Source organism: Phragmites australis, chromosome 23, assembly GCF_958298935.1.
Source record: "Phragmites australis chromosome 23, lpPhrAust1.1, whole genome shotgun sequence".
NCBI lineage: Eukaryota > Viridiplantae > Streptophyta > Magnoliopsida > Poales > Poaceae > Phragmites > Phragmites australis.
The window spans coordinates 7,420,453-7,433,632 of NC_084943.1; the positions used below are offsets into that span (position 1 = coordinate 7,420,453).

The window sequence follows — 13,180 nt, forward strand, 5'->3', positions numbered from 1 at the left end:
TATTTTTGTGGGGAAAAAAGAAACAAAGTTCAAAAAATAGAATTAACAGTTATGCATAATATAATTTGGTAATGAGAGATTAAGGGGAATGATTAAACAAGTTTCAGATGGACAGGGCCAGTGAAACAGAGGTAGCTGACTACAGCAAGCCAGCGAACTAGTTAATTGCATTCGAGCAACTGTTTGTCATAACATTTTTTCTCTCTCTTCATGATACGCATCTCAATGACCAGCTTATATCCTATCAAGCTACGCTCAGACTAGACAAATCAGAAGATACCAGTATGGCCAGATGAAATCAATCAAATAAATAGGTGATCTATGTTAATGAGAACAGTGTACCCTTGTTATGGTGAGATAATTCCAAAAGCAAGTGAAATCAACTCATTGGACAACAAAAATCCATCTGGGTCACTGAGACGGATGAACGCAACTCTGCTTCCAAAATCACCCTCATTTTGCACGTCCAACTCAAAATCACTAGGTGGTAAGGCTTGTCGCTCCATATCCATGGCAACTACGAGCCCACTCTCCACAAAAGGCTTAAATGTGTTACATAGAGATAGCGTCAGACTCTTTCCAAAGGATTTACTGAAACCTCGCAAATCTAGCCCCCAAGCTGTTCTGAATGATAGCATCACTACATCCATTGCCAAGTCCTTCATATCAGAGCTTCTAGACTCATGGCTCCACGTCCCATCTTCCAGGTTCTGAACCCACTCTGCATACTCCTTCATTCTTCTGGGCCTGGAGAACCTGACACCATTAATGTAGCTTGCTGATCCAAGACCGAAGGCATAAAATGGCCGGTTTTGCCAGTATGTTAGATTGTGTTTGCACTCGTATCCCGTCTTGCAGTAGCTACTGATTTCATAGTGGTTATATCCTGCTTGAGAAAGCTGTTTCGAAGCGATCTTGTAGAAATTTGCAGACTCAGTGTCACTCGGAAGAGGAAACACACCAGGAGTATACCTGCCAACATTAAATATGAACATAATTATTGCATCAATTTGCCTCTTGAACTCAAGCATAATGATCTTGAGGAGACTCAAACATGCACACAGAATAATTCATATTGCTGCTTTGCAGCTATAAACAATACAAATACTACGTACTGGAACATGAAGCATCCACTAGGGAACGATTTTCGCGCTCACTTGTTGAAGATTAGTTCCTGACAATGTGTCCGTAAATTGAATAGGTACATTTGAGTGCAGAGATTAATCACGGGACGAGATAATTGATGTGTACAGGTTCAGACCTCTGATTGAAGTAATACCCTACGTTCTGTAAGGGTGTTGCTGCCGTATATTAATGATTTCGAGTACAAGCAATGAAGCTAAATCTATTACAGAAAGTATATCAGATCTGATCTAACCTAAAGCTAAAGTCGTCGAATATCTCCTCTGCTAAGGTCTTGATGCTTGCCTCGAGTTCTCTCTCTCCCTCCTCTCCTCCCCTAGCCTTTTCGCCTTATATAGGGGTGAGGTACCGACTCCTATCCAGTCATGGTCGATAAGGAGTTGTTTTTCTTGACATCCAAATAGATAAATCTATTTTGAGTACTAATCGTATCGAGTTAGGTAACCAATCGAAACCTTTCTGATATGTACTTCCTTAATTCCGGATGTATCAGGTACTGTTGATTCGGTTCTGTGATATCTAAAGCTTCTTAATATATGTTGTACATATCCTGTTCCTATATGATATATTTCTTATGCGCATATACCCCATAGTTAGATATTCGACAATAGCTCCTAACACTACTCAAGAGGAAAGGTTTCTATAAGCACCCACTAGAGTACCACCAAGTTTAAGCTTGGTCGAGTAAAGTGGATCAGTCTCGTAGTCAAAAGAACTGAGCATAGGCGGGTCCTTCAAGTATTGAGTAGAAGCTCAGTCAGGTTGAGCGCCCTGTGGCTAACCACACTCGAGACTTAAAAGGAAAAGACTAAAGAACTCAACTGATCGACACCCGACTCCGAGTAGAGTTAAAAAAACCTTTCAAAATTTGAAACGACGGGTGTAGACGCATTTAATGCGGATAGAAGGATGTGCAAAGATTCACAAATCGTCATCATACCGCTTTTCATGCCATTCGAAGCATGGTAAAAACGGTCGTGGTTGTCGAAGAGACGGTAAATTTTCCCTTTCCGAAGCGAAAACGACTTCCGTGTCATACCTTGAGGTAGGACCTATTTATCTAAGTAGAAAGCTCTATCGTCCTACTCTCGTGACATCCATTGCAACCTTGCCCTTCGATCTCGTCTCTGAAGTTTTTCGGCATCATCTACTTTTGTTCAAGGATTTTCATCGCCCTCCCTAAGTCTCAAGGCCGAGAATCCCGATTGGACTGCTTTGCCATTGGGAGTACTAGATACCATCTCCAACAAGTTGCTGCACCCGGAGGATTTCGCTTTCTTACGTTGTGTCTGCACTTCTTGGCATGAAGTGCACAGGGTGGCAGAGTTTGCGCCATAGATCCTGAAAGGACCAATTGTGCACAATGATGGCTTGGTCAAGGTGCATCGTCTAGAGAGTGAAGCAATTTTTTATTTTCGTTTCCGAGGTTTAGTCGGTGACAGTTGGGAGATAATCGGGGCCTCAAGCGGGCTCTTGACCATCATCGAGCGAGGGCGCCAGGTCAAGGGTAGAGTAATCAACCCAGTGACAGGATGGTTCTCCAACCTTCCATCACTCTCTTATGATGCGTTTTGGGTAAGCCTGGAGGGATGTGTGGTGCAAAAGGACGGGAGATTATTTGTCATCGTTTGCCCAAGGATACCATGTTTTCATCTTCAGATGACAAAGGGTGTGCATGTGTTTCTTGTCGATGGTCCACTACGCTGGTTCCAAGTCTCCAGTAGCAAATTCTGGTGGCGCATTGCTGATTTCCTAGATGGGATTGCTTCAAGGGATCCATTTGGAGTCATTGCGGCATTGGAACAGTCGATGCCGGAGTTCGAACTCTGGCAGCCTGGTTTGGGGGGCACTCGACTTATCTTGGACGAGACTCGCGTGTTTTTCTTAAAATCTTGGGGCGACCAAATTGATGATCCTGCTGAACACAATGCTCAGACGCTAGTTTCCATTCATGCTTTTAATGATGACATTTGGGAGCCTCTCGACTAGAAAGTTATTCCTTAAATGAAGGACAAAACAATTCTGTTGGGCTTGACTTCTGAGGTTGTCCCTCCAATACCAGGGATTATCAACCCTGGTCGAACTCTGGGCTTCCGTCGGACAAGTTTAGCTTACGATCGAGATGAATACTCGGTGCTCGAGATTTCGCACCCCGACGCTGTTTCCAGGACGGTCAAATCCCTTGAAGGGAATTTTAAGTGGTGTTCTTGTAGGTGAATATCTCCTAACCTTTTCCCTTAAATATGTAATATGCTTCTTCTTGTTTGATAATTGTACTGGAGGTGCTGCTGATATTTTGCCTGTCTAATATGCTATCACTGCTATTTCCATGTCTATGAAATAGAGTTTAGCATGAATAGATGTAAAACCAATCAAAGCGTTCTATTGTTATTCTCAAGATTAATCAATGGTATATCTGTGATACCTGTACCATTGGTCAATAATGTAGTTGAACAATGAGTAAAATTCCAACATCGAAGGTATGCGATGTAGCCCCCGATTCTCTGTTTGATGTGGCAATCACGACAGAGAGTAGAGCATATGCATCAACACATCATCCTTGACTGAATACTCGAGAGTGCAAGCCCCCAAGCATTATTGTTTTAACTGCGATGTAGCCCCCAAGCATTATTGTTTTAACTGCGATGTGAATACCGAATGAGCTCGAACCACCAGGTAGGTAGGTATTAAAAACCTACTCCCGTTTGTGCTCGTTTTCACCACAATCTTGATTTGACGCGTCATAATGACCGCCCATCCCTCTTTGCAGAGATGAGACAAGCCATAATGCCATCATGACGTCTCGACTTCACTGAACGCGCTACGCGCCCGAGGCAACACCATCGTTTCGGATCTTGACGACTACGTTTATACAGTAAGACTCGTTCCCTCGCTATAAATAGAGGGGACTCGAAGTCGTCTGTCTTTCACATCGCCCCCATTGGTTTTCTTTGCTCATTGCCTTCTAGGATTTGTAGAGCTTGAAGTCATGGCCTCCACTCCATCTCCACCTCGTGAACTAATCCTAGAAATCCTTTCCCTAGACCTCTCGCTATGGTCCCTCCTGAAATCATCATAATTTCCTCCTCCGACGAGGACTCGAGTGGTAGGCCTAAGAAAGAGAGGGAAGAAGCACCCACCGCAGATAATCATCGTCCCCTCATTCAACGCGTTCGCCATTACATAAAGACCTATGCTTCAAGCCAGATGGCACAGCGCTTCGCACGGGGGAGGATTGAGGATGGTGGTGATCTCGATCGGTTCATCAACCAAGCCACCATCGAGGTCTTCGGCAGTGGAGCCTTCAGGTCATCACAGGCTAAGGAGGCGCGGTCGTCTTCTCCGTCGACAACCGCCAGATCACCCTCGCACCACGCAGAAGACCGCTCGGCATCACCGGCGCCGGACAGCAGCTCTAGCAAGGTCTTCGCCTCGGCCACATTCCCTGGTCCTTATGCTGATCGGCGGTCGGTCCTTGGAATGATCAGCTGCCGCCCGAGGGAGGAGTATAAAAGATTTCTTGACTCGTTCAAGGACAAATAAGGTTTTTTTTGAAAGATCTAAGCTGATTCTTTCTATCAATTTTGCACTAGCCATACGGATTAGAGTGAAACAGAAAAACTATGTAATCGAGTAGCCAACCGAATCAAATGTAATCGACTTACCTGTAACCTATCTTTTTTATGAATAAAACTTTTAGAGTTAGATCGATGTTCCACGAGTGCTCGAGTATCTCGCCGTTTGGAGTAGATAGTTGTACCGACCCAGGTCGAGTGACCTCGACTACTATGCAAGGTCCTTCCCATTTAGGCGATAACTTGTGGCGATGGGCCTATTTCTGCACCTTCCACAGGACGAGGTCCCCAGCAGCGAGTTGCTTGTGTTGAATTTTCTAGCTTTGATATTTACGCAACGCCTGCTAATACTTAACCGCTCGAATAGACACTCGATCTCGGTACTCCTCGAGTAAATTTATGTCATCCGCTCGTAAGTGCTACTGCCCTTCTTCAGAGTAACTTTCAGCTCGAGGTGATTCGAACTGCAACTCAGTCGGGAGCACCACTTCCACTCCCTAAACTAAGAAGAAAGGAGTTTCGCCGGTGGCCCTATTAGTCGATGTACGAACGGCTCATAGTATCGAGGGAAGCTCTTTTACCCAGCGTTTCGAGTAAGCCTTTAGCCTGTCTAAGACCCGAGTTCTGATACCCTGCAAAACTATACCATTAGCACGCTCAACTTGACCATTACTCTGCGGGTGAGCTATTGAGGCGAAACAAGTCTTAATGCTAAATTGTTTGCAGAACGCAATAAAGGTTCCGCTACTAAACTGGCAACCGTTATCCGTAATTATCCGATGCGGAATGCCGAATCGAGTAATTATGCTCCTCATGAACTTCTTGGCCGCTTCTGCAGTTATTTTTCCTACGACTTCGGTTTATCCACTTAGTGAACGTGTCAATAGCCACAAATAGGAACTTGTAACTACTTTAGGCCCTTGGGAACGGTCCCAGGGTATCCAAGCCCCAGACAGAGAAAGGCCACGAAAGAGAGATTGTTTGCAGAGTTTGGGCTGGTTGAGTGGTCTGCCTTCCAAAAAATTGGCAGCTTTCACACTTTTTAACCAGCTCGAAAGTATCCTGAAGAGCAGTCAGCCAATAGAATCCTTGGCGGAAAATTTTTCCGACCAAGGTGCGACAAGACGTATGATTACCACACGTGCCTCCATGGATATCGAGCAATATTTTATTGCCCTCTTCCTGAGTGATGCACTTCATCAAGATTCCGTTATTCCCCTTTCAGTAGAGCTTGTCGTCTACCAAAACGTAGAGTTTGGATTTATGAGCAATTTTTTCTACAGACGCATCATCATCAGGGATGTCTCGACCCTCCAGATAGACTTGGTACAGAGTCATCCAAGTCGGGTTGCGTTCGAGTAGTGCATTATCTGTGTCTGTGGGTTCTGCCTCGCTAACCTGACCAGACTACTGGTCGGGTTGGACAGCATCCGTTCGCCGAACTGTTGGGACAGATGGTTTAAGGAGTTTCTCAACGAAGACCCCTATGGGTATCAGTGCTCGAAAAGAAGCAAGTCGAGCAAGTTCATCCGCACCAGAGTTATCACTCCTTTTGATCACTTCCAGCCATTCGAACTTTTGCTCGAACTTTCGCACCTCGAGTAAGTAAGCCGTCATGTTATTGTCCAAGCACTGGTAGTCCTTTTGAACTTGGTTTACGACTAGCAGTGAGTCCCCTTTCACAAGAAGTCGTTTAATCCCAAGCGATGCAGTTATGCGGAGCCCGTTTACCAGTCCTTCATATTTCGCAACATTATTAGAGGCTTTAAAATCTAACTGAACAACGTACCTGAGTTCATCGCCCGTTGGAGATTTGAGCACAATGCTAGCCCCCGAACCCTGGAGCGTGAGCGATCCATCAAAAAAGAGCGTCCAGTGATCTTCGACCATGTTTAGCCTTTTTTTCCTCAACGTTTGTCCATTTGGCGATGAAATCTGCCAACACTCTGGATTTCACGCTTGTGCGTGATGCGTAGCATACGTCAAACTCATTTAGTTCTACCGCCCATTGCGCGATTCGTCCAGTAGCTTCCTGATTGTGTATTACATCCTTCAGCGGATACGTCATTATGACCGTGATCCTGTGCGCTTGAAAGTAGTGCCGTAATTTCCGGGAAGACATCAAGACTGCATATATCAGCTTCTGTACTTGCGGGTATCGTAGCTTAGCATCGTGTAGAAGCTCGCTCACGTAATAAACAGGTTTTTGGACCTTGGCCTTTTTCTCGGGGCATTCCCGTTCGACCGCCAGTACCGTACTTACGACTTGTGGGATAGCTGCAATATTAAAAAAGAGCTCCCCGTTCGACCTCCAGTACCGTACTTACGACTTGTGGGATAGCTGCAATATTAAAAAAGAGCTCCTCTTTCTCGTTAGACGGTATAAGAATCAATAGGAAAGATAAGTACCGTTTGAAGTCCTGGAAGGCGCGTTACGCTTTCTCTATCAACTCGAATCGGTCTTGTTTCTTCAAAAACCTAAAGAAAGGCATTCCTCGCTCACTCATCCTAGAAATGAACCGACTAAGAGCAGTGATGCAACCTGTCAGGAAGCCGAGAAGCTTACCAGACGGCACACCGAACGTGCACTTTTCGGGGTTGAGCATCATGCGATACTTCCTGAGATTGTCCAATGTTTCTGCGAGATCGTCAACTAATGCGTTTCTGGTTTCCAACTTGACTACAACATTATCGACGTATGCTTCTACATTGCGCCCGGTTTAGGGTTGTAAACAGTTTTAAATACACCTTTGATACGTAACACCAGCGTTTCTTAAACCGAAAGGCATCTTTACATAACAAAATACACCGAAGGGAGTAGTAAAAGTTGTTTTCTTTAAATCATCTAATCCCGTGCTAATTTGGTGATACCCTGAATAGGCATCTAGAAAATATAGCAATTCGCAGCCTGCCATAGAGTCGACGATCTGGTTGATGCGCGGGAGGAGAAAAGGATACTTGGGGCAAGCTTTGTTGAGGTTGATGAAGTCGACGCACATTCTCCATCTGCCATTGGCCTTCTTAACGAGGACGGGATTCGCGAGCCACGTAGGATGACACACTTCTCGAATGAAGCCCGCCTTTAGGAGTTTATTGACCTCCTCCTGGATGGCCCGCTTCCTGTGTTTCGCAAATCTTCGCTGCTTCTGCACCACAAGTTTGGCACCGGGTTTAACAGCTAGTTGATGCTCAATCATCTCCCTGGGGACCTCGGGCATATCTAATGGTTGCCATGCGAACATGTCTTGGTTTGACTGGAGGAAGGTGATGAGCTCGAGTTTCTATTTGGGATCAAGATTGGCCCTAATCTTAACCGTTTTGGATGGTTCAGACGGGTTGAGGAGCATTGCCTTGACGCAACCACCGGTCTTCTTATTGTCAACGCCGTCGTTGATCTTGCCTTTGGCATTGCCGGACTTAGAGGTGCTAGCAAGACTTATGAGCCTGGAGTTTTTGGCCTCGATGACACCTTGGTGCCTTTGACGCTTAGAATTTGCGTCCTTGGGGTGGTAGCCACTTGACCAAAGTGTTCGACCATATTCAGGCTTTGCTTATCGCATTTGACCGCTGCGCGCTGATCCCCTTTAACTATAATGGCCCCCTTAGGACTCAGTATCTTGAGCATTTGGTAAGTATAGTGAACCACCGCCATGAACTTGCCCGGCATTGGGCGGCCTAGAATCACATTATACGTCGTCTTGAAGTCCACGACATCAAAGGTTAGCATTTCTGGGCGGAAATTATCGGACGTGCCAAACGTGACCGGCAGCTCAATCCGGCCGAGAGGCATGGTCGGTGAGTTGGGAGTTACGCCGTGGAAAGGCTCGACTCCTGTTTTAAGCTTTGATCTCCGAATTCTCATCTTGTGTAAGGTTTTGGAGAAAATGAGGTTGAGTGAACTACTACCATCAACCAAAGTTTTGGAAACTTTGATGTTGAATATGGTCGGTTGAACCATGACCGGGTATCGACCAGGATGTGGTATCGCGACCGGATGATCGGTTTGACCAAAGGTGAACCACTTGAGATATCGAGTGGGCCTAGTTTGGGCCAAGTTGACTTCTCGCTCGACCGCCTTGTATTGCCTTTTGGACTCGTACGTAGCGGACCCTCCGAAGATGTGCGCCAAGCTGTTGTCTGCCTCATGGAACTGGGGCTCGCTACCTTCAACGTTTGACTTAGCCTGCTTATTGCCACACCCAGTGTTTGGCTTGATCTTTTCATCAAGCTTTTTCTTTAACACATTGCACTCGTTGAAGTCGTGCTGGTTGCTCCGATGGATGGGACACCAATTCCTACCACCTCGACTGAGGTCTTTGTTGTCCCCAGTGTTGCGCGATTTGTTCCTGTCGACCGCAGCTATAGTCGTATCGGGTCCCTTGCGCTTGTCACCGGGTTTGTTCTTCTTTCCTCCACTCTTCGAGAATTCAGGTTTATTCTTGCTAGATTGAAGGTTTTTAGCGCGCACCTGCGCTTCTGTTCGTTTTGCGTACTTGTCGGCTAACTCAAAAAACTCTTTGAACGTACGGATCTTCCGAGTAGTCATCTTTCCACGTAAATCTATGTCCTAAACACCTCGGTTGAAGACGATGATTATCGACTCATCGGAGATGTCCGGGATCGCGCTACGCTTGTCGCTGAACCAGCGGATAAAATCTCGAAGAGATTCATTGTCGCCTTTGTGTAGGTGGTGGAGATCGTTATCTGTTCCTGGACGCTCGAATGTGCTTTGAAAATTGGCTATGAACTGAGCCTTAAGTTCTGCCCATGAACTAATCGAGTTGGATGGCAAGTTTAGCAACTAGAACCTTACGGATCCATCAAGGGCGGTTAACAAGTAATTGGCCATTACTCGATTGTCACCAGTGTTGCGGCTCAAATAACAGTGGTGTAGATCTGCAACCACTTATTGGGATTGATTTTCCCGTCATATTTCTGGATCAGGTCCGCTTTGAACTTTTTGATCCACCGAATTGATCGAAGTTCATGTACGAAAGCCTCGCAACCTTCGTCGAACTCATCAGGAAGAGGTGGTGTGCCTCTTCGAGTAGGGGAGTCATGTCGACCATCCCGTCCTGTAGATCTGCAGTCATAGTAGTGGTGATCATCTTCACAGTGTTCTTCACGGTGGTTTTCGATCACCGTCCATAGATCATGCCGATTGTGAGGAATACGATTCCTCAGGTCTTCCTGATTTCCACGTCTATAGACAAGGCAGCTATAGTTTGGCCCACATTATCATGTTCGGGCTCGACCACCTGAACTTCCAGTTTGAGATTCCCCTACTCGAGAGGGTTCCCGCCCGTGGCTCCTCAAGTCAGGACTATATCAACTGGGGGGCCTAGAATTGCTGGGATTATTTGCTTCAGCAACTTGGATCTGAGCTACATCGAGTAGCGTCTTGACTTGATTGACCATAGGAGTTAGCGGATTCGCCGGATCTAACTCTGGAAGGGATCGAAGGATCAGATGAGCTTTTTGTATGTTAGCGTCCAGAGTACTAATACGTCGCTACTAAGGCTCGGTGGCGGTCGAGCCGATGAAGCTTCATGGTGATTGTTCGGAGGGAGCTTCTCCCTTGAATCGTGGGTCGTCACGGGCGGAGGCGCACCCACCAGAAGTCGTCAGGAGAGGCCAGGAGGCATCTGCCCTCCCGTGGTTCGCCGGTGAAGGGTCGTGTTGGGTGCATGTAAGACTGCAGTTGCGGATGTTTCTGGTGGTAACTTGGCGTCGGTACCGTTGGTAGCGAAAGCTGTCGCCGGATCTTTGGGAATTTCCGCACTGTTGTTGACCATGGCTTTTGAATCTATCGCCATTAGGTCAGCCGTGGGGGATCGTTGCTTCTAGCCATGTACATGAATCGATCTGTTCGACTGCTCTGGTTAGCATTAGAATCACCGTCACCACCCTCGTCGTTGTCGGTGTCCATGCATTGGAGAACATTACGCTCCGCGGGATCCCACTCGAGATGTCCCACCTCACGATACGCATGCACTGGTCTAGATTCGAGGGAACCGGTATGGATCAGTACACCTTGACCATCCCAACGGAAAACCATGATTCCGAAGATGATCTCCGAGTCGACGAGAGGGGACTCGAAGCTATCCGTTGTCGACTCGAAGTGGTCGTAGAAGCCATTGTCGGAGAAGTCGACGTAAACGTGAGCCTAAGACATGATTAATCCTGCAAAGCAGAAGAAGGCCCGTACCTGGCGCGTCAACTGTCAAAGATTAGTTCTTGAAAATATGTCTGTAAATTGATTGGATACCTTTGAGTGCAGAGATTAATCACGAGATGAGACAATCGATGTATACAGGTTCAGGCCTCCGATTGGAGTAATACCCTACGTCCTGTGGGGGTGTTGCTGTTGTATATTGATGATCTCGAGTACAAGCAATGAGGCTAGATCTATTACAGAGAGTATATCAGATCTGATCTAACCTAAAACTAAAGTCGTCGAATATCTTCTCTGCTAAGGTCTTGATGCTTGCCTTGAGTTCTCTCTCTCTCTCTCTTCCTCCTCTCCTCCCCCAACTTTTTCGCCTTATATAGGGGTAAGGTACCGACTCATATCCAGCCGTGATCGATCGGGAGTTGTCTTTCTTAACGTCTAAGTAGATAAATCTATTTTGAGTATTAATTGTATCGAGTTAGGTAACCAATCGAAACCTTCTTAATATGTACTTCCTTGATTTCGAATGTATCAGGTACCGCTGATTCGGTTCCGTGATATATAAAGTTTTTTAATATGTGTTATACATACTCTGTTCCTATATGATATATTCTTTATGCGCATGTACCTAAAGTTAGATATTCGACATCATTAACAAGGATGAAAAATGCCCTAAGCAGATATTCATGGTGAAGTTAAAGTTGTCATAAATTGATTGGTTTCCACTGCAGCAAACCCCAAACTGATTAGAAGGTGAAGTGTAGTGCACAAAATTCAAGAACGTCTGGTGCAGAAGTTAAATTTAACTGAAGCCATGAAAGTATTATAACAAACATAGGGCCATGATAATTTCAGTTAGGCACTAAAGTAAGTGAACACGCAATTTGAAATTCAGAATGCAAGATGAAGAAGAAGCACTTACATTTGCCCAAACTTGGTGCCCTGCTCAATCTGCAGATCATACACGGACACGTGCGTGGGCCGGGCCTCAACTGTGCACCTCAAGCTCTCCTCCCACATCTCCTCGGTCTGGTTGGGCAGCGAGGAGATGAGGTCCATGCTCCAGTTCTGCAGCCCTTCGCAGGCCGTCACGATCCCAACGGCTTCGTGCACCTCCTTCAGCCCGTGCGCGCGGCCGCACGCTCGCAGCAGGTCCTCCTGGAATGCCTGCACGCCGAGCGACACGCGGTTCACGCCCACTCCCACGAGCTCCCTTAGCCTGGCGGCGTCGAACGTGCCGGGGTCCATCTCGATGGACACCTCGGGGCAGGCCGACAGGCCGAACCTGCCACGCAGCGCGTCGAGGACCGCCGCCACGAGCCGCGGCGGGACCAGCGACGGCGTGCCGCCGCCGAAGAAGACGGTCTCGAGCGGCACGCCGTCATCCGACACCGGGCACGTCGCGGCGACCTCGCGCAGCAGGAGGCGCACGTAGTCGGTGATCCTCGGGTCCTCGACCTCGCCCCCGCCGCGCGGCGAGAGGATGGACGAGGAGGAGCCGAGCGCGACGATGGGGAAGTCGCAGTAGTGGCAGCGCTTGCGGCAGAAGGGGAGGTGGACGTAGGCGGAGGCTGGCGGGAGAGGCAGCTGGGACGGCGGGGGCGGAGGGGGAGGGGGAGGTGTGGCGGCGGCGGAGGCATATCGACGAACAGGTGGTAGGCGTGGGCGGATTGGGGGCGGTTTCTTTGGTGGGAGGTGAGAGACGAGCGGGAAGGCGGATCGTAGCATTACTGAAGTGGTGGCGTAAACTGCAAGCCAGCCGGATGGGCTCGGATAGCAAGTGCTGCTGTGGCGGTGGGATTTTTGTATATTTTTTAAATCCGAAAATTGAAAAATATATATCCGTTTTAAAAAATTGAATTTACAAAATATAAAAATAAAAAAAGTCGTGGTGGAGCGGTCGGGGAACGATGGGAATATACCTTAAGCTGGGTTTGGTTGGGTTGTAGTTTGGCGTGGGTTGGGATTTGGCCTATTTATAGTATTTTGATGTTTTTAGCATGTATAATGGAGTGTTTAGAGAAAATATTTATAAAAAATTAGATTTTTTTCTCAACTGCAGTAGCACATATGTTTAGATGGAGAGCAAGGTGTTTACTTAAATACCGCTGCTTATTTTAGTATTAATATGAAAGTTAACCATATTTAAGCAACTGCAGTATTTGTTTGCATTAGAATTAAAAAATTTATTTAGGTGTTTAACACTATTTTTCCTTAAGTATCTAGTATTATTCATGCCCTAAGCTTGTTTGGGAGTATTTTCTTTTTTCAGCTAAATAAACTTATGGTG

At 46.7% G+C, this 13,180-nt stretch overlaps 1 protein-coding gene across 1 annotated transcript; it reads right to left on the reverse strand.

Moving 5' to 3' along the window:
* Positions 1-285: 285 nt before the first annotated feature.
* LOC133906535 (uncharacterized) lies at positions 286-12,671 on the reverse strand. Its single transcript, XM_062348478.1, has 2 exons — positions 11,813-12,671; positions 286-972 (listed from the first exon to the last, which is right to left on the reverse strand). The coding sequence occupies exons 1-2, from the start codon at positions 12,616-12,618 to the stop codon at positions 348-350; spliced, it is 1,431 nt and encodes a 476-aa protein (XP_062204462.1). The 5' UTR covers positions 12,619-12,671; the 3' UTR covers positions 286-347.
* Between the last annotated feature and the right edge of the window lie 509 nt (positions 12,672-13,180).

Excerpts from the sequence above, each read along its gene's own strand:
- LOC133906535 (XM_062348478.1), bottom strand. The coding sequence starts at position 12,618 with ATGCTACGATCCGCCTTCCCGCTCGTCTCTCACCTCCCACCAAAGAAA. Across the intron at positions 973-11,812 it reads GGCACCAAGTTTGGGCAAAT|GTATACTCCTGGTGTGTTTC; the intron begins GTAAGTGCTTCT and ends TAATGTTGGCAG.